Source organism: Lethenteron reissneri, chromosome 20 (assembly GCF_015708825.2).
Source record: "Lethenteron reissneri isolate LAM-NWPU_2019-01 chromosome 20, ASM1570882v1, whole genome shotgun sequence".
NCBI classification, from domain to species: Eukaryota; Metazoa; Chordata; class Hyperoartia; order Petromyzontiformes; family Petromyzontidae; genus Lethenteron; species Lethenteron reissneri.
In genome coordinates this window covers 5,581,598-5,607,686 of record NC_083798.1, presented here as the reverse complement: position 1 = coordinate 5,607,686, position 26,089 = coordinate 5,581,598, and the positions used below count along the sequence as shown (strand labels likewise).

Below are 26,089 nucleotides of genomic sequence, written 5' to 3'. Positions count from 1 at the left end.
AAAAGTAAAATAAAATAAAAATCACGACGTTTCGGAGGCAACACAAGCTTCCGTCCTCAGGTGGGACCGTCACAGCCACGACAGCTGTATCAAGTAAATGAGAGCTGTATGAAGTAAATGCAATCTCTCATTTACTTGATACAGCTGTCGTGGCTGTGACGGTCCCACCTGAGGACGGAAGCTTGTGTTGCCTCCGAAACGTCGTGATTTTTATTTTATTTTACTTTTTAATGTTTTACCTACGTGACTTTACCGAAAAAACCTAAGAATATGAATCCTTGCAGTCACGAAAGCTTCAAATCTAGAATTTATACCAATGGTCGGCTGTTTATTCTGTATTCAGGTGGCACAGTGGTGAAGTGGTTCAGGCAATGAACTATGAAGCTGCCAAGTTCGATTTTTGTCCATAGCTAACAACTGTTGGTTGTGCTCATTACTAGAAGGTCACGCTCATTACACACAAAGTGCCTGCCACAAATGAACCACAATACCTTTACTGATCTCGTCAAGGAGCATAACCCCATCACGCAAACTCCGGTCATCCTCGGAGCAGCGGCTTTTGGCGAATCATCGAACAAAGACGGTCACTGCATTACGCGCTTTCAGATGCGTTTCTGCTGCTGCTGCTGCCTGGAACGCTCTTTCCTTCCGATACTAGGAAACCACTGGAGCCTGTGCACTTTGAAATCTTAATTGAAAATAATTCCTTTTCAACTGCTTTTTGTGTTTGTATGTACAGTGAACTTCTTTTGCACCGTACGTAGCCAACCTTCCCGCGCACCTCTGCTGAGCACAGAAGTTCAACATACATACAACAGTGGCAAGTAGTATTCAAACCGGCCACAGCACCCCGCTTGCCACCCACAAAGGCTGACCGGAGTGGTGAGGTATGGAAAAACAACCACAACGAGCAGTAAAAGGCTTGCCGGGAGGCCTTCATACAGAAATGGATAGACAAAGGGTTGCAAAAGCTACAATAACCATTACATTTTACGTGAGAATACATTTAAGAATGTCATCCAAGTGAGAGTGCAGAAGAATTTAACAATCATCAAAAGCCACGCACGTTTGTGTACACCTTTGCGGTTGTGTAAAATAATCTACATTTCACATACCACAGTCATGGGCATGAGTCCACTAACCGCAGAGCCAAGATTGGCACACTCAAGACCTTGTACAGGTTAGTGGTGCAAAATCTGTACGCAGGAACAATTACACACACCAACAGCGGAGCTAAACATTAAGGCTTTTGGCAACATCAAAATAAAGCAGCTAACGGATCATGCATCAGTTTTGAAAGTGTAGAGAGCTGCTATAAGAAATATAAAACTTAGAATTTACACGTACAGAATTATACTTTAAGAATCAGCCATATATAGTTCAGTAGCAATAATAACATTTGATCTCCTCTGTCAATGCATGCGATGCTTCAGGGATAATATGTTCATAGGCCATGAAATTTGTTTTAAATTGGGTAAAACCTTACAAGGCATTGTTCCATTAGAATCAGTGTGGTTCAATCCCACTGTGCATCCTTAATCCTTAATTTATGTGAGTAAATTCGAATAGTTTTAAACACGCATGCAAAATATGAAAGAATGTTATATGTAAATGTATGGTTACGGCATCAGTTTTTGTTATTCACGTAAATTTACGTTGACATGTTCTAAAAATATAGCAGTGGTAGTACACCATTGTACCGAATTTTAAATCATGCATACATTAACGAAATTGAAAATTATAGCACTAACAAAGACACAAAATTAATTTAAAATTGAAAACCAAACCCTTTTCACAATCACAAAAAAACTAAAAGCCTTAATTTTTTTTATTAATTACAAACCACACCTCCAAAGTTCTCAATCCTTATCCAGAAGGTTCCCTTTTTACCCCAACTCCTGGTTACATTTCTGCTGTGGCTAGATAGAGAACTGAGTGCCACAGGTTCCTGCTGATAAACCAACAATTTGGTACTGCTTGCACTGTGCATCCTGCCTAAGACCCTCCCAGATCATTTAAAAAGCCAGCCTGCACCGTGGGAAACACGTCTTTTCATGGAAAGACTGCCCAAGGCAAAAGGTGTTGAATACTTGGCCAAGTACTGGTAAGATTTTTATGAAAAGGATGCTTTATTGTGATTGATAAACATTTGAAATGTGATCATTACTGTGTGCATTGTAAGCTTAATACAATAACAAATTAATGGGCATCTGATACAGGGATATAGAAATTAAAGTAACCTCGCCTTAACCCCAATACTAAACATCTACAAGGATGAATTAGATGTAACTTTTGCATAATTCAACGTAAATTAAATGTATGTGGAAATTACAGTATTTACATTTTTGGGGGGGAATTTGACTTTTTACCGGATCTGTTGCGATGTGCGGTAAAACCCAGAGTGGCACGTCGCGAATGACCAAATGTAATTTCAGTCGGGGTAAAAAAGTGTACACCACTGGATGTATGGCACTTTGAGATCACCAATTTTAAAGGCGCTTTATAAAAACGAGTATATTGTTATATTAACGGCAGCCCAGGTGGTCACATGGCCAACGGTGGCACGCGTTCCCGGCTTGCTCTCACTGTGCAGGTTGACGCTTCGAATCCAAGAGCCGTTGTGGTCACGAATGCGGTTACATCGAGCCTAAAAATACGAGGTGCGCCGCCAGCTTCACGGCGCAGATTAAAGAGATCCCATCATTTTTCGATTTAAAGCTTTCGTGACAGCAGGGATTTATCTTCTTGGTTCTTTCGGTAAAGTCACGTAGAAGGGAAATAATAAAATACTAAAAATAAAACATAATAAAATAATTCTCACGACGTTTCGGCCACAACGCAAGCAGCCGTCCTCAGGTGAACAACAGGTCTGTCGGAAAGACAGTGTCAGACACTGAAGAACAGGTCTGTCGGAAAGACAGTGTCTCAGACACTCTCTTTCCGACAGACCTGTTCTTCACCTGAGGACGGCTGCTTGCGTTGTGGCCAAAACGTCGTGAGAATTATTTTATTATGTTTTATTTTTATTATTTTATTATTTCCCTTCTACGTGACTTTACCGAAAGAACCAAGAAGATGAAAGATCCCATCATGCCAGCGTAATGGTCCGTATTCGAAAAGTGCGAGATACACTTGATTGGCATTGCAGTATTCCCTCGTTATTCGCGAGAGATATGTTCTGGAGATGCTCAAGAATATTAAATTTCGTGGATAACGACATCGGCTCTACGAATATCGTACACGCGCCAACGTCCGCAGATGCCTCCGAAAGCTTCGAGAAGTTCTTTCTCCATCTCTCTCATCATGTTCTCTTTCTCGATGCAGTCGTGTCGAGTTCCAAATGCGACTCAAGGAGAGCCAAAAATCGCAGACAGAAAGTTTGTGACTAACGAGGGAATTCTGAACTGTGAAAACTTGCCAGAACCCTCTGGGAAATGAGTCGTGAGACTGAGGTTTCTATGGATAAATAAGCATAGTAATAAGTGAATTTAACAAAGAATATTTAATCCTGATAGTTACATATTTAGCTGTGCCTTCATGCCCAAAAGTGTCTTCTTACATAAATGTCCCTATGTATTTGTTAAGTTTCACATTTTCACGGAACTTCTACAGTATAAACATTTACAAATTATTCAGCTAACATTTGGTATATTTTTTACTAAAGCTAAATGTACGACTTTCTTGATGAACCACATCATATGCGATAAGCAAAGCTAATAATAAATTGCCACAGTAAGTGTGCGGATATTCCACTGCATCACAGCGAGTTAAACAGTGAGTAATGTCCAAGGCTGCCACATTACCATATATGACTTTGAAACGCAGCTGTATTTGTTCTGGAGAACTTGAATCACAATTCCGAGTAAGTCACTTTCTACCACAGGATTGAGGTCAAAAGTTCAACAATCAATTGTGGGACCAACGTTTTGGGATTCATTGCATCATCACCATCCATGATCAATCCACTGCTGGATTAAAATCTCCCCAAGATGTTGTCATCTTTCACGGTCCTGCAATGTAACAATCAATCGAGTACATGCACATGAGCAGATCTAATTTCTCCATCATGTTGGAATGTACCTTTTTGTATCTTCTCTGCGATAGACACCATTCCACCGTCAGCCTTAACCACCAACCATCATCCCTTCTGAAAACATGCTGTGTCCAAGCCCACTTACCCGTTCTGATAGTTAACTATTATCTTTTTATTTAAAGCTTTCGTGACTTGGTTCTTTCGGTAAAGTCACGTAGAAGGGAAATAATAATATAAATATAAAACAATAAAAATATATATTAATATTATTTTATTATTTCCCTTCTATGTGACTTTACCGAAAGAACTAACTATATTATCTTTAACTTGCATATGTTCTTTAATCCCCAGGTGCACCTCTTCCTGTCTGTCAGTGCATTCCAAACACGCACCACTACGCTTATGTGCAGACATCCAAGCTTTCATTTGTCAATCAAACGTTCTTCTTCAGGTCCACTTGTACGTTGCTTACTATTATTAAGTTCAGTTTTCCAAAAGCACTGCTATCTCGTGCCTCTCTACTTAATCGTTTGGTGGCGATCCATCTTCATTGCTTAGCACAGGTATACACACTGACATTTTCCAGTAGTGTCCCTCTGATAAATCTCAAATTCTTAGAAAAACTTGCTGTACATGTTGTTAATCTTGCTCATAATTATCTATAGACAATGTCCTGCCTTCTTTATGAAGTTCAATCGTGTCCAGTGAATTGGAGATACAAAAGCATAACTACAATTGGAGAAAATGTTACCCAATTCAGATTTGCCAATGACAGTCTTTACTACGACCAATGAGAAAGAACGATGAAATGTGTTTAGCATCACGGCACCCTCACGGCATGGATATACATGCCCTGGTAATTATTTGGACAGCCGTATTTAAACACACCATATAATAGTGGCACGATATGATACTCTTGCAGATGCCAACTGGCGGTACAAGACTGCAGAAGAGATTTTGAAGATTTAACCGCGATCGGAGACTGCAATGGGGGTGATTATTTTTGTTACTGCACATTATTTTTACACGCACATAATACTGAAGATGTACTGCTGTATTGACGAAGATCGGTGAAATCATTAAAGCTAAGTTACTGCATTACAGCTAATCAACATACTGCTAAAATCATGATTGCCACATGTATCTAAACGGCAAATTATAAAGTCGTTTATGCTCAGACTCATCTTTCACGCGTCCCACATTCATCTCACACTAATCCTCCGACATGATCCACACATCTGGAGCATTTTACAAGAGGCAAATGGAATACAGTGAATTGTGATCTTGCATACATTGTGGGTTTTTAAATGCCGATGAGAAACATCAGCTTATAAATTAACTAATATGTTTCAATGATGTAGCTAACAAGCGGCATTTCTGGCTTAACGACTAAAGTTGTTTGTGCAATGTTTTCTCCCCTGAAAAATGTGCCAAGGTCTTTATCAGCAAACAATTATTCAAATCGCCAAGGCGAGGTGTTTCAGCCTTTTCATCAAGATGTGAATTGGGCCTTTTGTTGTAAACATTTCAAAAAGGGACTCATGTGGCAGAATAGCAGTACGTTCCCATTAAAAAAGTGACTTTCACTCCTATTGAAATTCATAAATAGGATGAATCACTCATTCCGTATCCATTGCCTCTCAAGTGTTGCCATTGAAAACACATCACCACGTAGCCTGGCACTGGAAGTGCGCACACCTCTAATCCAGCACTGTGGAGGCAAGGGTTGGTGGTTGCCTTACCATGGGTGCCGAGGTGCCATACCCTGGGGCTTGCCGAGAGAATGATGGAACACAGCAAAGCGCAGACTAACACAATTTGTCCCTTCTGTATGGGACGAGAGGTTGCGCCCCACACGCCACAGATTCTCTCCGAGTGCTCTGGTTTCCTCCCACATGCATATATAAATATCAGAGAATCAGAATATTTATTTATACAGGAACCGATGAGCTATAAAGGTCTTTTTCGCAATTATCAAGTAGATGAATTGGCCGATAATAGCTTGATATATAGTGGACTGCAGAGCTTTGGCGATTGTTGGCGCCAGCTCACCATCTCGTTCCCCTCCAGTTTGTGTGGTCCTGAAGCAATTGTGAGATGCAATGTGTGAACGACGATGCTATATGAAACCAACCATTATGTACTGTCGAGCAAAAGCTCTGTTATCCGGAATCCATCCAAAATGGGGGGGGGGGGGGGGGGGGTGCCGGTTAATTAAATAAGCCGGTTATCTGAGAGTTACACTTACGGCTCATCAAATTTTCCAAGTACACAACACTTTTCAAGAAAAAATCTGAACCTACATTTTACCTAAGCTATAATAAATAATATACTTTTTTAAAAAGGTCAGTTCTAGAGCATTCTCAGTTCATTGTAGAGAAGCAGCGGGGCTGTTTAGAGTACAGTATACAGTCGTATAATACTGTAATTTGCAGACTGCCACTTGGGTTAACACTCATCAGCGAACCTGAAGCTCCCGTAAACAACAACGGAGCTATGAGAGGCACACAGCAAGGATACCGGACGGCCGTCAGTATTTTTCTGCACAAGTGAAGGAAGATTTGAATTTCCGTCTATGACAAATGCCGGTTAATAGAACATTCCGGATGGTAAAGTGCCGGATAACAGAGCTTGCGCTATAATTAACATCAGTCCTCGTTCAGAGTGCTGTATAAATACTTGCAATATACCCAAGGATGATAAATGTATTTACTGAAACTGCTTGAAAGCATGATTAGCCTCTAAGGACATTACGGATGTTAAAAAAATGTTACTATTGGGAAAATTGATAATTTCATAAATATTACAGTTGTTCAAGAAATAACCATGCCATGTTGTTTTCTTTTAAAGGGTGACGTCACACAGTCAACCACTGACGATATGCTCACGGTGACGACTGAATATATGTCCACTGAAGATAATGGATCGGATTACGCATCGGGAAGAAGTGGAACTTCATGTAATTTTGATGCAGAGGAGCTCAGCAAGACACTTCTACCAATCATCTATTCAATTGTTTTCATCCTGGCTTTCATCGGCAATGCATTAGTTATACTGATATTAGTCAAGTACAAGAGATACAAAGAAGTGACCAATTTTTACCTTTTAAATCTGGCCATTGCCGATCTAATCTTTGCAGCGACAATGCCGTTCTGGGCTCATGAATCGGCCAATGGCACGTGGATTTTTGGTAACATCATGTGCAAACTCGTCACCGCTTTTTACAGTGTTAATTTTTACAGCGGGATTTTTCTCCTGGTGTGCATGAGCATTGACCGTTTTAATGCCGTGGTCCTTGCCACAAAGTTCAACAAAATAAGGAGGCTGCAGAATGTGAAATATATATGTGCATTTGTGTGGGGATTTGCATCTTCCCTGAGCATTTTTGATATCGTTTTATGTCAAGCCCAATCCTTTGATGATGGTATTACAATAACTTGCGGACACAACATTGACAGCAACATTCTTGACTGGAAATTGGGACTGGCAATTGTTCAAAACATCTTTGGTTTCTTGATACCATTTATAATCATGCTCTCGTGCTATTCCAGCATAACAATTACCCTCATGCATACCAAAAACTACAAAAAGTTAAAGGCATTTTACGTAATTCTGGCGGTGGTGTTGGCTTTCTTCTTCTGCTGGCTGCCCTTCAATGTCATCATGTTTATAGAGGCGTACCTGGGATACAATGATGCGATGACATGCGAGGCTCAAACAAGCTTAATGTATGCCAAGCAAGCTGCAGAGGGCATTGCCTTCAGCCACTGCTGCCTCAACCCATTTCTCTATGCATTCATCGGCATCAAGTTCAAAAATGATTTCATGCGGCTGCTCAGCGAAGTCAGATTGATCAGTCAGAAGCAGCGAAGGCGGACCAGGCAGCCCAGTTTTACACGGTCATCGCAAGCTTCTGATGCCGAGAGTAACACATCCGTTACAAATATCAAATACGGAGCATAGTAATAATGTAGCTGACAGGATGTAATGTACGGTCGGTTTGGATCTCGTCAGCCAATCAGATCGTGCATCGAACTTCATGTATTGTATCGGGTTGTGACCCACCCAAGATTGGGTCACAACCCGGATTGACCAATTAGGCTGCTGGACCATTAAAAGTAGCTCCCAAACACCACTGTTGTCGTGATGCTTAGGCATCCTCTTGAGTTACAAAATCCTGAATTGAATTGTCCAATCCAGAGGTTAATTTAGTTGTTCAGTTTGATATGACTTTGTAATCTTTCTTTGGTACGAAATAATGCATATTACATTTATCGGTCAAAATGAATAATTGGGGAGAATGGTGGCACGGTGTTTAGCGCATTCTGCTTAAACCCTGCCACCTCGGTGCTTGATGAGGGGCTCAAAATTTTAAAATTGAAGATTACTGTTAATCCTATTTACAATTGCAAAAACGCTCTTTTGACTGAAATGTAATCACATTCACCACTTTGTAATTCAACAAAGGGGGAGGGTGGGGGGGTGGCCTCACCCTCAACACCACAACAGTGCTCACCATTGGGGGCTCGTGTTAACATATCGTCGTACGTACTACTGGGAATGGATGTTCTTGCGAAGTGATCATTTGTGAGAAAACATAGATATGTAATCAAATAGCTCCGGATTGGACTAAGGTGGTGATCGGTCCCAATACAACTGGATGCTATGAGATGAAGCATGCACCGCTAATATTTTATTATTCAATACACTTTTATGAATGTTATTCTCGGAAACAATATTTCGATGTTTAGTCGGTGAATGCAATTTAATGCACTTAAATATTTTTTCACTGCAGCTTTTATACATTTGCAGATCAAGGTAATACGTCACCACCAATCGATAATTCTAGATATAATAATTTTGTTTTAAAAGAAAACTGTGATTAACCATGGAATTAAGTCGTAAACAATTACCTCTTCGTCACTCATATACATACCTTACAGGGGTTTAAAATTATATCCATATAAATTGATGGCATTTTCACGATGTTTTATTTTTTTGTCGTTGTGTAAAAGGCGTTCGGCTCTACATTGCAAGGCGGCGAAATCAAATCGTGATTGGGGATTCAGTGGTTCTGGAAATCATGCCATATAAGAGCACCGGTGAGATCATGGGTTCAAATCGAGTTATCCATGATTACATTTGAATTGACAGAATAGAGTTTGATTTGTTACGTGATGAACCGTCTTTGTAGGTTAAATAAAAGGTGTTCCCCTAGTATGCTTAAGGGAGGCATAGTTAAGGAACGTCAGTAGTGTTGTGATGACACCTTCTGCAACTGTGAAGAAGTTTTGAATATAAATTACATCTCTAAACACGATGCCAACAAACTGGAAGGTACAGTTAAGTGCGATAAAAATAAAAATATTAGCCTGGTGAACAGTGATTAGACAAAACACCCTATCACATTACATTCGGTTTGGCACTTCATTGGGCCAACTACCAGCTCTGAGAACTAAAACTATAGGGCTTGACTGTCAGGTGACCAACCGTTACCTCTCTGCAATAGGATGGGTGGGAAGTGCTGCCCCCCCAGTGTATGAAGGGATCTCGTAAATGGTTCAGTGACATCTGCTTGCATGGACTGCTCTCTAGCACAAAGTGATAACAACGCTGTGCTCAGTCAATTCAGACTGGATATCTTGTTTTTTTCCATCTCATGACATTATACTGACAACACAAATTGAACAAAAATTGTAGACAAGACGAAATGATTTGAAATAGTTGAAATCCCAGTCAAGGGTCATTAAAATAAGTACCACTTGATGGTAGTCAACAGTGGTTATCATCTTCTTGGTTCTTTCGGTAAAGTCACGTAGAAGGGAAGTAATAAAATAATAAAATAAAACATAATAAAGTAATTCTCACGACGTTTCGGCCACAACGCAAGCAGCCATCCTCAGGTGAAAACCAGGTCTGTCGCCTCGACAGACCTGGTTTTTACTTCCCTTCTACGTGACTTTACCGAAAGAACCAAGAAGATGAATCCCTGCAGTCACGAAAGCTTTAAATCGAAATTTAGTGGTTATCATATGCATATCCTTGGCCTCATCATAGCACTATGGAATTTCCGCTAGTGGTTTAGCTCTATAAATGAGATAGACACCACCCACCTTTGAGTGGGAAAATTGTTTTTTTTAGTTCACTGCAATTTATAAGTATTATACAATGTATTATGACAATCGTGTATGGTATGGCTTTATAAATATATATTTGCCGAGCTGTTATGTACCTTAATGTAATAAATTGTTGAAGAGTGTTGCGTTTTATAAGAGGCACAAATAAGTGCGAGTTAAGTTTACCATATCTGAAAGCTATTTAAACAAGTATATTATATAAATAACAGAGAAAGGTTTATAAAAAATATATAATGGTGGTCTTTGAACATTTCTCTATGTGTGCCACCTACAGTTGAGGCATGACATTTCATATTTGTTAGCCGATTTTACAAGAGCATTTTTTTTAATATACTAGAACCAAGATCAATCGTTTTTACATGGAGACATAAAACTCGTTTGTATCGCGAAGTAGTGTTAGTGTGCATTTTTAAATGACTGTACGTCAAAAAGTATTACATCTCAAACAGAGCATTGCAATACGAGGGCGAGAAGTGGAATGGGCATTTGCACCGAATTTTGGACTCCAATAGCTTTAAAAGGGCCCTATTGGCTACCTACGTGGCAGTGTTTCTTAACCTTTAAAGCAGCCTTGCGCCCCCCCATTGGTTCTCAAGCGTTAAAAAGTGTATGTTAACACATTGGATTGATGAAACTAAGCAGTTGTATTCCTGGTTCTTTCGATTGCAACCATGTGTTGCTTGTGTTGCAATAGAAAAGTCGTGATAATTTTAGTGTTTAATTTTTATCATTTCCCTTCTAACGTGACTTTACCGAAAGCACCAAGAATATGAATCCCTGCAGTCTCGAAAGCTTTAAATCGAAAAGTTGTTGTACTTACGTGCTTAATTTGTTTCGATGATCTCCCTTCTAAAAACACCTGGCACCCCCAAGAAAAGGGGCATCTCGCACCCACCGGGGTTGCGTGCACCCCAAGGTGAAGAACCACTGATCCATGGCTAACCAACCCATGCCTCTGTAATAGGATTGACAGAATGTTGTGCATATAGTACATGCTGCTTGTTTTACACTATTATATTACTCGTACCTTACACAAGATATATCATACGTTTGCTGGGTGATCTTGCATTAAAAGTTGAGAAGAAACAGTTTGGGCCACTGGGTGATTATTGATAGAATGTTAATACTGTTCAATGCATTCGTTTGCCAAGTAAAAAAATGCATGTTTCGTATTGCCTTGTTTTATTTATGCAACAATATTGATGTACTGCACTGCCATTAGGGGCCACCCATTGAGTAGGTACGCAAAATATCTGTCAAAACTTGACCCTCCCCCCCTCCCTGTACGCACACGAAGTTTTTACCCCCCCCCCCCACCATCTGTGTACGTACACTTGACGCACCCCCCCCCCCCAATCCTATAGAACGGCCAATATTTAATCCACGCAGAAACGATCAAGGATTAATAATCTTAACGTGTTTAAGCAAACAGATAGTCCACCGCCGGCTGCATTAAAGAATTAAGTTGCGTACCCTGGCCACTTGTTTTGCCGAGCTGCGTGATAGCTGCAGTCAGGGGCACGGTGGCACACGAGTGACACCTCTCCCAGAGTCCTCCCGGTAGTATTAGTTGTCTGACAGCTGAATAAACTGAACTGTGGCTCATTTGAAGACCAATGTAGAAAAATTATTATCCAGGCTTCACCCCCCCCCCACCCTCCCGTTTCCTATGCGTACGTACATTGTCAGAAGACCCCCATACGCAAGCGTACGCATTTGGGTTAAACCCCCTCTCCCCCCTCCATGCGTACGTACTAAATGGATGGCCCCTTAATAGAGTCAAATAAACGGAATGAAATACACTCTTGCATGCAAATGGTGCCCTCTATCGAGTTTGCAGAGAACCTTCCTAAGTACAGCCAAACTCCCTGCCATAGCACACATGACCAACAGCTGGCGCTGAGGCTCCTCTGCCGATCAATCAACACAAGACTGGTAAATCCTCACATTGAGTTGCTTGTTACCAAACGGCACATTATGTATATACACAAAAGACAAACATCCCCCGTTTCGTCTTATCAGACTGTCGGAGCAAGTGCTGTTAGCGAGCACCTATCAAAGTCGGAACGGCACACGAGTGGGTGGTGTGGCCAACACCATCCACAGCCACCGTCACCCCAGTGGCGATGCTTACACATCGCAACAGGCATTCATTTGAGGCCGAGTCGACCTAGGGGAGGCCCAGCACCGGTTCAGATACAGCAATCGTCACGGATGAGAGGGGATCGAACGAAGATTCATAGCGCAGCACGCCAATGGCTACATATATATACACGCACACAAATGATAAACTATTTGGCTCATGGGTGACGCATTCACTCAATGGTTTTGCCGACAGCCCTATGAACCGAACCCAGTTCAATTCCAAGCTGCGACTAAACAAGTGGGAATCGTACGGGGGGGGGGGGGGGGGGAGGCAAATTATGTTACGTGGAGGACTTCATTCAGCAGTGGACTGACAAAGGGCTGTAAATGATAATAATTTTAATGGGCTGATAAGACTGATAAAACTATGTTACTAGAGGCACATCCACTAAGGGGGGGGGGGGGGGGGGCAGTTGCACAAATTAGGCGATGTCACAGTAAACTATTTAAAAATCATCCTCATCATACAGGTGGGGAGTAATTTTTAAAGTAATCATCTAAAAGCTTTCATCAAGTGACTTAATGGCTTTTTTTCAATTATTTGTCACAGACGTGAAAATGGATGACTACCATCAGTGGATTAAAAAGTGAAAATCAGTCTGAGTGTCTGGCACCGAATGATTATATTTGCATATCAAGGGAGACAAGTTATATCTATCCGAATTAAAGAGCTAATTGGTGAAAAAGCCACTCACTTCAAATAATGAACATCATCTTTATAGTGTTTAAAATACAGCCTGAAGTTGCATAAATGCCCAAAGCTAACAATGCATAAAACTTGTTCTGTACTTGTTACACCATCTACTTATGAGTGAGCAGCTTAACTGTCATGAAAGTTTAGTCTGGAGTGGATTCGTAGATGCCGACGTGCTTTCACTATCATGTGGGTTACATGGAGAAGTTCAAGAGCCGAGGAATTCAAATAATAATAATGTCTAGAAAACAAACTCAAGATTAAAAACCTGCTTAACCACCTGCGAGCTGGTAAAATACATTTCTCAGAGTATGACAAAGCTTGTGAAGGATTTTTACCTTTTAATATTCACACTGCTACTAATCCCCCCCTGCCACAATTGTTGACAGCAAAAATAAATCGAGGAAAACGATTCCATTTTTGAATAATTTTCCAAATGAACTTATAATCCAAAACCCTTTAACATTACAGGACAAGAAAAGCGAGGCCTACACTGTCAGTTTATCGCGTAGGCTTTCGCGTAACAAAACATATACAAGCTCTACATCGGTAGGACCTCTTCGTTCATTCAAAACGAAGAACATCTCGTAAAAAACAATTGAAGATATTAAGCTTAACCCGAATGATATTCTCAAAAGTTTCGATGCGACTTCTCTGTTCACAAGGGTTCCGGTCAATGAGTCAATTACTCGATACTCGGGTAGCGAACGCAAGTTTAGCCACAGATATCCCACGAACAGCTCAACACTTAAATTTCGATTTAAAGCTTTCGTGACTGTAGGGATTCCTATTCTTGGTTCTTTCGGTAAAGTCACGTAGACGGAAAATAATAAAAATAAAACAAAAAAATTCTCACGACGTTTCGATTGCAACACAAGCAATCATCATCAGGTGTGATGATGATACAGCTCAACACTGCCTAAAGAACACCTATTTCTTGTGGAAAGGTGATTTCTATGAGCAAAAGGAGCAGCAATGGGTTTTTGGGGTTAGATCTACTCTCCGACACACCGGTGTGCTGTACTTGGAACGAAGTGGCAATGTTTTGCTTACACGACAAACCCTACTATTTGGCCATCGGGTGGTGGCGGGTTTAACGGCACATTTATATTTACGTGATCTAACCCAAACAAACCTGTATTATGGACTATTTATATCCATTACCTCCAGGAATGTCACGCAAACTCTCTTAGCCATTCATATTGCATGTCACTTAACTCCACAGGAATAAAAAAAACACCAATATTGTACGTAAGAAACTGACAAAATTTACTGAAAAGCTATCTTCAGAAAGTTTACCTTATTTTCATGGACTCTCAAAACCCAAATGGGCTCTCCGACTTCCCTTTTTTTTAATCTGTCATCTGACAACTTATAATCACGAGGCAAACCAGCATCCTGGGGAAAAAAAGCGCCACGGCAATTTGTTTTTGAGTTCACGGGAAGATGACGTCTGTTTGACGTCAAGCGGCACACGCAAGGGTTTTTTTTCGCGCGACTCTTATGGGCACGTCTGTACGCCTGGCTTACGGGGCTGGCCAGCCCTTGCGCACCACTTCAGAGGGTCCCCACTTACTGTGCATAAGGGCCAGACAAGAACAACTCCTACAGCTCAGGTAAGATCTTTTTGCGTTTTAAAAATCGGTATTCAAATTCAGCTTATTTACGTGGTTATGTTTATTGTAAGGCGAGCGGCTCTCGTGTTGTGGTGGCGGTTAGCGCAGGTCAGTAAATCTGGTAGAGGGAGTTCAATTCCTGGCCACAGTTGAGTGATGAAACTCCTTCAACAACCTACACTGGCCAGCGTGGCGAGGAGTGGTCGAAAAAGGTCCATAACCGAAAGGCTAGGGGAGGCTTTTCAACCAACAATGGATTGACAAAGGAAATGAAATTGTGAACTGCAGCATGAAAGACCCAACAACCAATAAGTACGGCCTACCTTATGTAGTTACAGAAAATATGACTAAGCTATGATATGAAATGTAATTTAATATTTTTTAAGTAATGTCAAGTGCACCGTTATATATTTACAGCGATACCATATAAAATACATTGTGTATGCAATGGAGAAAAAAACGTGAGAATTTTGCCCTATTTATATTTTGCGGAGCATAAACTCAGATTGATTTCGAGCTACAGTAAACCAATGGTTACACGTGTTGTTTACATATTGAACGCTAATAAAAGTGGACATGTATTCAATTAATACAATAAAATGGTATACAAACAGTAAAAAGAGATATCTTCAAAAACGTGTTTGTGCTAGAAAATGAATTTCACATCAGGATTAAAAGAGCAACAAAAAAACTTTGGCGCTATCTTCCCCAACAGCTCTCGCCACAATGCTGATTAACATCAGTGAATTGACTCACTCGGCGACAGAATTTTTTTTTTACTGAAATTATAAAGTGCCGAATGAGAATGCATGCATCATGTGACTGAGCTGCTCACTTCATGCACTAATAAACTTGTTCATATTCATGTGATATATCAATTCATCTTCTACTCTGACAGTCTTTACAAATGGCTTGGTAAGTGGGGTGTCACGGTGGTAAGAAGTTATCTCCCTCGCCCGGTATGGAGGAGAGGTTGTGGGTTCGATCCCGATGATGCCTGCATATTCAGTAGAGTTTGTATGTTCTCGCTCCGCCGTGGTGGTCGCGTGGATTTTTCTCAGGGTCCACCAGTTATTCCCTCTGCATTAAGAAGCATGCATTTAGATTATTTGGTTACATTTCGATTTAAAGCTTTCGTGACTGCAGGGATTCATCTTCTTGTTTCTTTCGGTAAAGTCACGTAGAAGGGAAGTAATAAAATAATAAAAATAAAACATAATAAAACAATTCTCACGACGTTTCGGCTACAACGCAAGCAGCCGTCTTCAGGTGAAGAATGAGACACTACCAAACTAGGAGCTTATATATAAGCTGCATTGGGGGTTGAAGAGCGCCTTAACAAAAAGAATGTGCATGTGAAGAGGAATTTAGCATATTCATGGCAAATGCGTAGGCGTTGGGCGGGGGGGTGTCAAAGTCATATTATGCCCATGCATTATGCAGGATCAGCAGCAACCAAGGGGGGTGCAGGGATTAGCAGTAACAAAGGAAAGGAATGTTAATGATATGTAGCTGCAGTTACTCAACAACCACGTAGAAAACTAAAGTATAAACTACATAAAAAACTAAAGTATAAACTGCATCGCACCATCAGTATACTTACTATACTCTATAATAAGCTGAGTTACTAACAGCAAGTAATACATTACAATTCTACCTCGTAAAAATTCTATAATATGCTTCCATCTAAACCTTATTCTCTTACATCACACGAGCATATACCGTACTATATACTGCCATAGATAAACCCAACATTAAATTATATACTGTATTGCTGTAAACCAACCTATATCTTATACATTTAATATAACACTATGTATTATTCTACACACCCTGTAGAATAATACATAATACATAGTGTTATATTAAATGTATAAGATATAGGTTGGTTTACAGCAATACAGTATATAATTTAATGTTGGGTTTATCTATGGCAGTATATAGTACGGTATATGCTCGTGTGATGTAAGAGAATAAGGTTTAGATGGAAGCATATTATAGAATTTTTACGAGGTAGAATTGTAATGTATTACTTGCTGTTAGTAACTCAGCTTATTATAGAGTATAGTAAGTATACTGATGGTGCGATGCAGTTTATACTTTAGTTTTTTATGTAGTTTATACTTTAGTTTTCTACGTGGTTGTTGAGTAACTGCAGCTACATATCATTAACATTCCTTTCCTTTGTTACTGCTAATCCCTGCACCCCCCTTGGTTGCTGCTGATCCTGCATAATGCATGGGCATAATATGACTTTGACACCCCCCCGCCCAACGCCTACGCATTTTCCATGAATATGCTAAATTCCTCTTCACATGCACATTCTTTTTGTTAAGGCGCTCTTCAACCCCCAATGCAGCTTATATATAAGCTCCTAGTTTGGTAGTGTCTCATTCTTCACCTGAAGACGGCTGCTTGCGTTGTAGCCGAAACGTCGTGAGAATTGTTTTATTATGTTTTATTTTTATTATTTTATTACTTCCCTTCTACGTGACTTTACCGAAAGAAACAAGAAGATGTATTTGGTTACAATTATACATTTCCATCATTACGTGTGGTCAGATCACCTCTGAAAAAGAGCTCATAGCTCAGTGAGGGGGGGCTTTACCTGGTAAAAAAAGTATCTAAATGTTTTGACTATATATTGGCTTTCCGATTTAAAGCTTTCGTGACTGCAGGGATTCATATTCTTGGTTCTTTCGGTAAAGTCAAGTAGAAGGGAAATAATAAAATAATAAAAATAAAACAATTAAATTCTCACGACGTTGTGGTTTTCACACCTGATGACTGATTGCTTGTGTTGCAATCGAAACGTCGTGAGAATTTTATTGTTAATTTGTATTATTTGCCTTCTAAGTGACTTTACCGAAAGAACCAAGAATATATATTGGGCTGTTTATGACTGCTAAGCTATAAACATATTACACTTAAAAATGTAAATGAAAAAAAATTATTTTGGTCGCAACAACTCGCTACGATTGTTGTATTATAATGCAAGTTACTTCCCAACACCGGTGTGCTCTACTAGTAACGAATTGGCACGGGTGGTGGCTGGTTTAACGACACATTTATATTTTCGCGATCTAACCCAAAAAAAAAAACCTATATTATGGATGATATTGGCCGCGAAAGCCTACATGTTAAACTGTACAATCATTTCTTAACACATTTTCATCCCTACAGACTCTGAAGGGACGTACAACAACAAGACTGCCCGTATTTCCACATTTTCTGAACATGAATGCGAGCATCATGACGAACTTAACGGTGAGTTTTTGCTTTTTTATGCTAGTTACGACAGCATTGGAGTGTTTTTTAACTCAATGAAAATACAAAAGCTTGTTTGTCATTTAAAATGCAGAATGTAATCCTTAATTGCTTTAGAATATCCAAGTAGCTATGTTGTTATAAAATTAGTTCACATGCAATAATTATTTTGTAACTTCAATTTCCAAAAAGTACTTTGCTTACCATTTACAATATGTATGAGTAAGCAGTGATGTCAGCAAGACAATTCCAGAAAACACTTCAACTTACGGAAAAACCTAACGCCTACACACACAACTAATGATTTAAAATGTCAAATTGAACTATTAGAGTAATTTCGCTAAAACCCTACTTTATATTTAAAAAATCCTAATCAGAATATTTACTTATCCTGTAAAAATCCGATGAGCTAGTGTTCAATTACATTATTTTAACAAAATTTAGATGTTTGTTGACTTCAGCTTTTTTAATAACAAGTAACACGGCCTTTTTAAAAACCTTTAAGTCAGCTGCTGTGGCCTTTAAGCCAAGTGGCTGGCCACAGTACTGAGCGGGCACCACAGAGTACAAGGTTCAGAATAAGAATATTTATTTATAGTGGAGGAATCCGATGAGCTATTAAGCTCTTTTTCAGATGTCCAGTATGGGCGGGTCAGAACGTTACAGACAATACAAAAACACGATAGGAGTGCAAAGTAAAGGGTAGACGAATCTCTTAAACAAACATATACTAATAAAAATAAACTATATCTTTTTAATATTACCAGGTAAAGCCCACCAAAGTATTAACTTATTTTTCAGAAGCGACCTGGCCACAAAGGAAAGTGGCTTATCATGTGGAAAATTGTAGCAACAAAATAATCGAAATAATCCAGGCAGCCACCTATGATTAAACTGGTTTCGAGTGGTGATTTTATGGTTTCAGCGACCTCAAGAATTATTCCACAAAGCAAACATCGCCAATAGTCGACCATCATTCGATTCAGGGCCTGGCATGGCCGATGCGGTCAACTGATGCTCAAATTATGCAAAGGTTCGACAGCCTGCGAGTGTGGCCACAAATCCCAAACCATCGACCACATTGTAAACACTCCGCCACCGCTGCTGTTGTATTCACTCCTTGAAAGGAGGAATGGATGAGATCCACTCTCCTTTTGAACAGACAATTAAATGGAAAACAAATAACAAATTACATCTTTCATCTGCTGTTATTAATCCATACGAAATAAGAAGTTTGTTCCTGTATTTCAATTTGGCTAAATTCCAGCATGGGATTTTAAAAAGTAATTGTTTGACCATTACTGACCATGGTTTGACTGTCACGGAACAAACGTTCTAATAATAGGTTTGTCAAACCTTTGCATCATGATGAAACAAACGTTATACTCCGTGGGACGGAAGGCGGAAAAGTGCTGCCTCCCTTACTGTCTGGACCAGGACACCCGAAGGTGATCTCAGAGCGAGCTCTCTGATATCCGCTTCCATGGGCTGATCTCCAATACAAAGTGTAGCACCCGCTCTGCGAGTGATCCAACACGTGACAGGAATAGAACAAATTGGGGAACATTTTTTTGAAAAGGCAAACAAGAGTCACGAGAGCAAACAGCATCTGTAATAAAACACTTGGCAACGCGACAGTCAACAATGGGACTTTCTACATCTAAACTATAAATTATACATCAGTTTAAAATAAATCTAAAATAGTATGCAGCGAACCGTGGCGACTATTGTTATCTCATCCTTATAAAAATTGTCCTTTACTTCATATTATTTCTGGCAACGATGCACTTTTGTGCACTCCAACGTGTTGAATGTTGGATATAGAATATCATTATCATCATCAGAGTTGTTTCTTTTTGTTTGCATTTTGACTTCTTGTGTTGAGGTTATTGCAAACATGATGCCTTGTATAAAGGTGTCAGATTTTGTACCAGTTAAAAAGGTAAAAACCTATTACTATATTTTGCCACTGCTAAAGGAGATCTCATAGTGTAAATGCTTACCCCGAGCTCTCAATACTCTGATAGTGCGCTGTCTTTGAGTTGTACGCCTTTTGGTGTCATCTGGTCCAACACCAATGGAGACTAGGCTCTAAAGAAAGCTGTCTCGGGTGTGGACCAATCAACTTCAAGGACAGTGCATATCATTATCATCATCAGAGTTGTTTCTTTTTGTTTGCATTTTGACTTCTTGTGTTGAGGCTATTGCAAACATGATGCCTTGTATAAAGGTGTCAGATTTTGTACCAGTTAAAAGGGTAAAAACCTATTACTATTACAATATCAACTTTGCCAAGATTTCTAAGCTTTTGAATGTGGTTGTGTGGATTGGAGACCATGGGACATCCAAGTTCACGAATTATTTCCTCCCAATGAAAATTCAAAAAGTTCTCAAATAAACTGTGTTTGATGTTAAAAGCTTGTCCACTACACGTGTTTAGGTTAGGATGACTGTTGAACGCGAGAATGAGAATGCCAAAGTACTTCACCGAATGACAGATTCTGTATTCTACAAATCAATATTTATAGATCATACGACGAGCAGGACACCAAAGGGATGCTGCTCTTGCTCAAACTCATATTGCACAATTGTGAATGTGCCCACTAAAGCTATCGTTCGAATAGACTACAATGCAGTGCATTAGGAACTTCATTTACAACAAATGTGTTTTTTCACAGGAAAACAACCTGGATGACAACCACTCCACCAACATCAATCAAACTTATGCCAACATCTTTGCAGAGACGACTTCCAATACAACTGCCTATATTTCAACTTTCAACATGACCAACACCTCGCTGGACTTCAACACATCGGAAGTCACCTTAGATTTTTGCGTCACAGAAAACCCGCCATCGATAGTACCCATATTGGACTGCCTACTTTTCCTTCCAGTTTTAATTGGAAATGGGCTCGTTTTAATGCTCTTTGCTCGAAACATCAAGAGGGTGGTGTCAGTCGACATATACATCATCAATCTGGTGATCTCGGACATACTATTTGCTTTGACGCTGCCCATCTTTGCTGCGGAAAATATGACGACCGAATACATGGGTGTAATACCATGCGTCTGCGTGAACGCAGTCTTCACCACGTGCCTCTACGTGCACAGCCTCTCGCTTTGCTGCTTGAGCGTCTATCAATACTTAACGGCAGCACACACCAACTTCATTCTGAAATACCACAAGATCATGTACACGACGACCATATGCCCCTTGATCTGGATTTTCGCTGCATTGCTCGCGGTGCCGGACATCATTCTCTTCAACAACCCCCAAATAGACTTCTGCACGCGATTCACGTTGGATAAATACACGCTTTCATCCACTACGGTGTTCGTACAGCTCATCATCGGTTTCCTGTGCCCGTTCGTCATCATACTTGCATCGTACTTGGGCATCGCGAGCTCCCTGGCGTACGCGAAAGCCGTACAGCGACGACGCGCATTCAAGTTCGCCATTATCGTCGTAATGTTCTTCAATTGCTGGTTCCCGTATAACATCTGCCTCCTGTGGAGGGCAACCTCCTGGGTCCAGGAACATTCCTCGTGCCAAATGGAGCAGATGAGAGAGAGATACGCCATCCCACTCACACGCAGCCTGGCCACCATCAATTGCTGCCTCATTCCTTACATCTATGTGCTCAGCAAAAGGAGGTTTCAAGCACAGATTAAAGCCATATGGAGCAAGGTCATCATCAACAAGGATTAAAGATCACATGGTTATTTTATATCTATGGTCAAGAGCAGCTCATGGACCCAAACCCTCAATGCCGATTTACACAAGTTACAATTTGTGTTTACATCCTGTCACTAGCTCTACTATTGTGCATCAAATATATATTGCACCTTGATGTGGTTGCAAAATGTGTGTACTCTTTCATTTTTATTTCAGAGAATACATTCACTGAACTACCAGTCACAATGCATAATACAGTAACACCTTGGATTGCGAGCATAATTGGTTCCGGAAACGTGTTTGTAATCCAAAGCGCTCGTATATCAAAGCACTGGTATATCAGTTGTGATCACGTGACGCTCGGCAGACAAAGCGTTTACACGTACTACTCGTATTGCAAGACCTCGCTCGTTTATCAAATTTATATTTATTAAAAAATTTAGCTCGTCTTGCAAAACACTCGCAGACCAAGTTATTAGCAATCCAAGGTTTTACTGTACATTAAAACCATGGAGAAATAACAGTGATATACAACCTACCCAAAATAAGATCTACATACTGCTAGAAACATCGCAAAAAGGCCATCAAAATGGTTCAAAACAAGTGCCGCTGTTTGGTCGTGACTTCCAAATACTCATGTTGGTATTATAACCGTGTCATCTTCGAGCTGCTATTTTATTTTACCATAGTAGGAACACATGACTTGCAGGAAGTGATTCTGGAAATGTAAATCATGTTAAAAACAGGCTACAATTGATTTAATGTGTAAATACATGTTGATTTTATGTGTACAAACCAGAGCGGATAAAATTAGATTTTTTAAACTTTTTTTTTTACTTTGAAGTTTATAATATAGTTCTGTATGTTCTATTGTTTTTTTCTTAGAAATCAATTTTTTTTTAAAGAAATACATTTAAATATCTTTATTTAAATGCATATTAGATTTGTCGTAACATTGCAAGGTTTTAAGACGCAATAAGCCACACTCACTGTATTAACAACAAGCTGAGTAGGCCATGAGTGCTGGTCAACAGTACTTTGGGTGACAAATGCTGTCAAGTATGCACCATGGGGCAGTGTCCACAAAAAGCAGAATGCTGACCGTATATACCGACCATTTCATATACAGTACACAATTCCTATTTATTTTCATATTCTGTAGATGTTGCGTTTACATAAATCTTCCGCCCCAAAATAATAGTTTTCAAACACTATGGTAGACAACTATGGGAGCTTGTTTTTTTTACCAGTATCAAAGTAAAACCTTCTATTATTTTTCATACTATGGTACCCGAGATTAACGATACTTTTTTCATAAAAAAGCTAGTACGGTCCACCTTGCTATCATGCTATTTGTTATCTAGAGATAAAATGGTTCAAGAAAAGCATCGTTTGCTTTATGCTGCCCTGGGTGGCACTGATAAGACATGTTTGGGCAATGCCTTGAGAGGACCAGAATGGAAGTTGAATTGTAGGAAACCTATGGGAACCTCATTTGCCAGTAAAAATATGATAATTGGTTCTTTACCCTTCTATCTGGCAACAAAAACTGACACCTTTTTACAAGGAGTCATGTTTGCATAGACCGCAATACCTGCAGTCATAATACAAACAAAAGAACATAACTCTGATAATGCGCCTTTTGGCGTCATCTGGTCCAACCCATATGAGACTAGGCTCTAAGGAAAGCTGTCTCGGGTGTGGACCAATCAACTTCAAGGACAGTGCACATTATCAGAGTTATGTTCTTTTGTTTGTATTATGACTGCAGGTATTGCGGTCTATGCAAACATGACTCCTTGTAAAAGGTGTCAGTTTTGTTGTAGGAAACCTGTTTACAATTTTTTTCACGTTATTTATTGGTTACGTACAATTTTAAGTTTACGTCAAATGTGTTTCGCTTATTTTACAAAAGCATCGCCGTTCAACACTTTATTGAGGACCATGGTTCAGCTTGGTTTTACACAAGTGTTACCAGAATTAAACAAATGCAAGAATCCACATCAGTTGCAGGCAATGTTTGCTGGTATACATGTGAAAATAACAATTTACTTAAGAGTACAACGGTGGTTATTGACCAATCATTCACAGCCCTTTGTTAATCTACTGCTGGATCATGGCCTGCCCGAACAACTCCCACGACCATGGAGGTCGTGGGAGTTGTTTGACACACCTAACTCAAGTGACTGCTGCGAGCTGGTGACTGCTGTTAACCATTGGCAGGAACTGAACTAGGCCACCAAGTCCATTGCCAAGTACATGAACCACTGCACCACCGGAGCTCCCCATGCTTATATACCACTGACGGCATATATTGCATATGGATGCTATGCAGACCACAGCTTTAGTAAAAAAAGACCTTTTAAAAAGCAAAATGCCTTCATATTATTTTTAAAGAGTTTTTTTTTAATGTTTGATGATTGGACACAGTCCCTAACAATTATTCCTCAGTTATAAATACACTCATTTTCTGAAGAACATACCCCACCCAATCGATGTGATTTGATTGGCTAATTTGTACTTGTGTTTCACCTCCCTTATCACAATGAACTGCACGGGTTTTCAATATTTTAAACGGTATTCAGAAAATAAAAAAATAAAAAAGCACTGGGTAATGCTGTACTGACAAAGGACAATGATGAATTTGTTACGAAGATAGTTGCATGTCGTTTTACATTGTATGGACCCATCGTGAAATAAAGATACAATTCGATATACACTATCGTCAACTGTATTTATTGCCAAAACTTATTCTATGGAGTAAAATGCGAACGAAAAAGAAGAGGCTGTTACTTGCGTCCATGTGAAACAACGGTAAGTGAATGTTTTCTCCGCATGAATGTTGAAACATGGAAAAGTGTAAAAAATAAGTAACAAAGCGGCACAAAACGTGAGGCAGGAAGACAAAGCAATTGTATAAACTCACTCTTTTTCCGCTTCCTCATTCTCAGATGGTGATGTCAGTTGGCTGCTTTCACCAACCTCCTCCTCGGTGATGATGTCAAAATTTAAATCATCAGGTGCAGGTCGTTCACCTGCAAGACAATGCGTCAAGACACCACATTTAGTTACTATGCGATGTAAAAATAAAATTGACATCACGTTAATTCCCATTGCTATGGTTTTTTTTTATCTTTCAAGCAATGATCAATGAGATCACGTCGGGGCACTGTGGTGCATGCCTATAAAACAGTTGGTGACCTGTGTGTGACATACCCACCTGCAAAACTAAAAGATGACCCTGCAGATGACGGTATAGCAACTAGAATTCTGACCTTCGTGCAGATTTGTGTACTATCTCCTCGTGTATGTGGCGTTTCTCCGGATACTCCATCCTCGCGCCAATACCAAAAATTGTTTGAGAGAATTGGTCAAATATCCCAAACAGGACCATGCTGAAAAAAAAGTCTAGATAAACAAAACAGCTTTTCTGAGTAAATCAAGGACTATAATGTTACTGCCAGTACTTTATTGACACAAAAACATCATGGCCAACCAAAGAGTGCGAACAAGATTTGAGGTAAAAAAATATTTTAATGTTCTATACGTAATAAACAAGGTCTTACAAAACGATTTACTGCACAATGTTAGATTCCCCTCCTTATGTTTTCCTTGGCTAACGCACAAAATTCGATAGATGTTATCCATCGCTTCATGAGAAAGATACGGTAATGTCGGGAAACAGAAGTGACACCTCACCCTTTCTAGGCAGTTATGCATCAAACCAGATACGCGCGTGTGCGTCTTTGGGTACAAAATAAAATTCCTACACTTTTTGCGTCAATGAGCTGAACAGGTCACATGAGGTATGATTTTGGGGATGAATCACTTTATTAGATTTCCATGCGGATTTACGTAACAGCTCGACCCCGCTTGCGTAGGTTTATGAAATTTCGAAAGACATTTTGCCAATATAATGTGAGAGAGTTGACCTCATCTTTAATATTACTAAGGCAAGCCTTGAAACAATTCAGAACCTTATGATGGGGCAAGTTTCATATGCACGGAATTATATGATAAAAACACAATGTGACAAGTTATTAAAAAACACCTAGACTTAAAAACTTAACAAATAAAATGACACCAAAACCACGTGGTCAACAAAGTGTCGCGTTCTACAAAATAAAAAAACCCACAGAAATACCTGAGGACATAACTGCATTTCATATTCACATTTTAGGCACTTGTCATGTTTTTTATTCCAACAGGCATGCAGCTCATGGCAGGTTTAGTCTTTGGCACTGCACCAGCTCGTTCATCGGTTAAAATCGCATGGCTGATGGAGGCCGCCGCAAAGGGAATTTCAGGGTGCGCGCCCGTACCGGCCGACGAGACCCGTGGGCTCAGCCGTGGTTTCACCCGTGGGTTCTCCCGTGGGCTCTCCCGTGGGCTCTCCCGTGGGCTCTCCCGTGGGCTCTCCCGTGGGCTCTCCCGTGGGCTCTCCCGTGGGTTCACCCGTTGGCTCTCCCGTGGGCTCTCCCGTGGGTTCACCCGTTGGCTCACCCGTGGGCTCACCCGTG

At 40.1% G+C, this 26,089-nt stretch overlaps 3 protein-coding genes across 3 annotated transcripts in view; 2 read left to right on the top strand and 1 right to left on the bottom strand.

Annotated features, from left to right (window-relative positions):
* The window catches only part of LOC133344630 (FYVE and coiled-coil domain-containing protein 1-like), a 58,233-nt gene that overhangs the window by 13,297 nt on the left and 18,847 nt on the right, over positions 1–26,089 (bottom strand). The window contains 1 exon segment of the mRNA XM_061554652.1: positions 24,496–24,604. Within this exon segment, the coding sequence (XP_061410636.1) occupies positions 24,496–24,604 (109 nt within the window).
* ACKR4 (atypical chemokine receptor 4) lies at positions 1,938–10,857 on the top strand. Its single transcript, XM_061554653.1, has 3 exons — positions 1,938–2,104; positions 4,956–5,026; positions 6,884–10,857. The coding sequence occupies exons 2-3, from the start codon at positions 5,021–5,023 to the stop codon at positions 7,994–7,996; spliced, it is 1,119 nt and encodes a 372-aa protein (XP_061410637.1). The 5' UTR covers positions 1,938–2,104; positions 4,956–5,020; the 3' UTR covers positions 7,997–10,857.
* LOC133344632 (C-X-C chemokine receptor type 4-like) lies at positions 14,570–23,345 on the top strand. Its single transcript, XM_061554654.1, has 3 exons — positions 14,570–14,625; positions 17,809–17,892; positions 20,571–23,345. The coding sequence occupies exons 2-3, from the start codon at positions 17,863–17,865 to the stop codon at positions 21,600–21,602; spliced, it is 1,062 nt and encodes a 353-aa protein (XP_061410638.1). The 5' UTR covers positions 14,570–14,625; positions 17,809–17,862; the 3' UTR covers positions 21,603–23,345.

Bases quoted from the DNA above. Each gene is read 5' to 3' on its own strand.
- LOC133344632 (XM_061554654.1), top strand. From the start codon at position 17,863: ATGAATGCGAGCATCATGACGAACTTAACG. The intron at 17,893-20,570 runs GTGAGTTTTTGC...GTTTTTTCACAG, and splicing joins GCATCATGACGAACTTAACG to GAAAACAACCTGGATGACAA.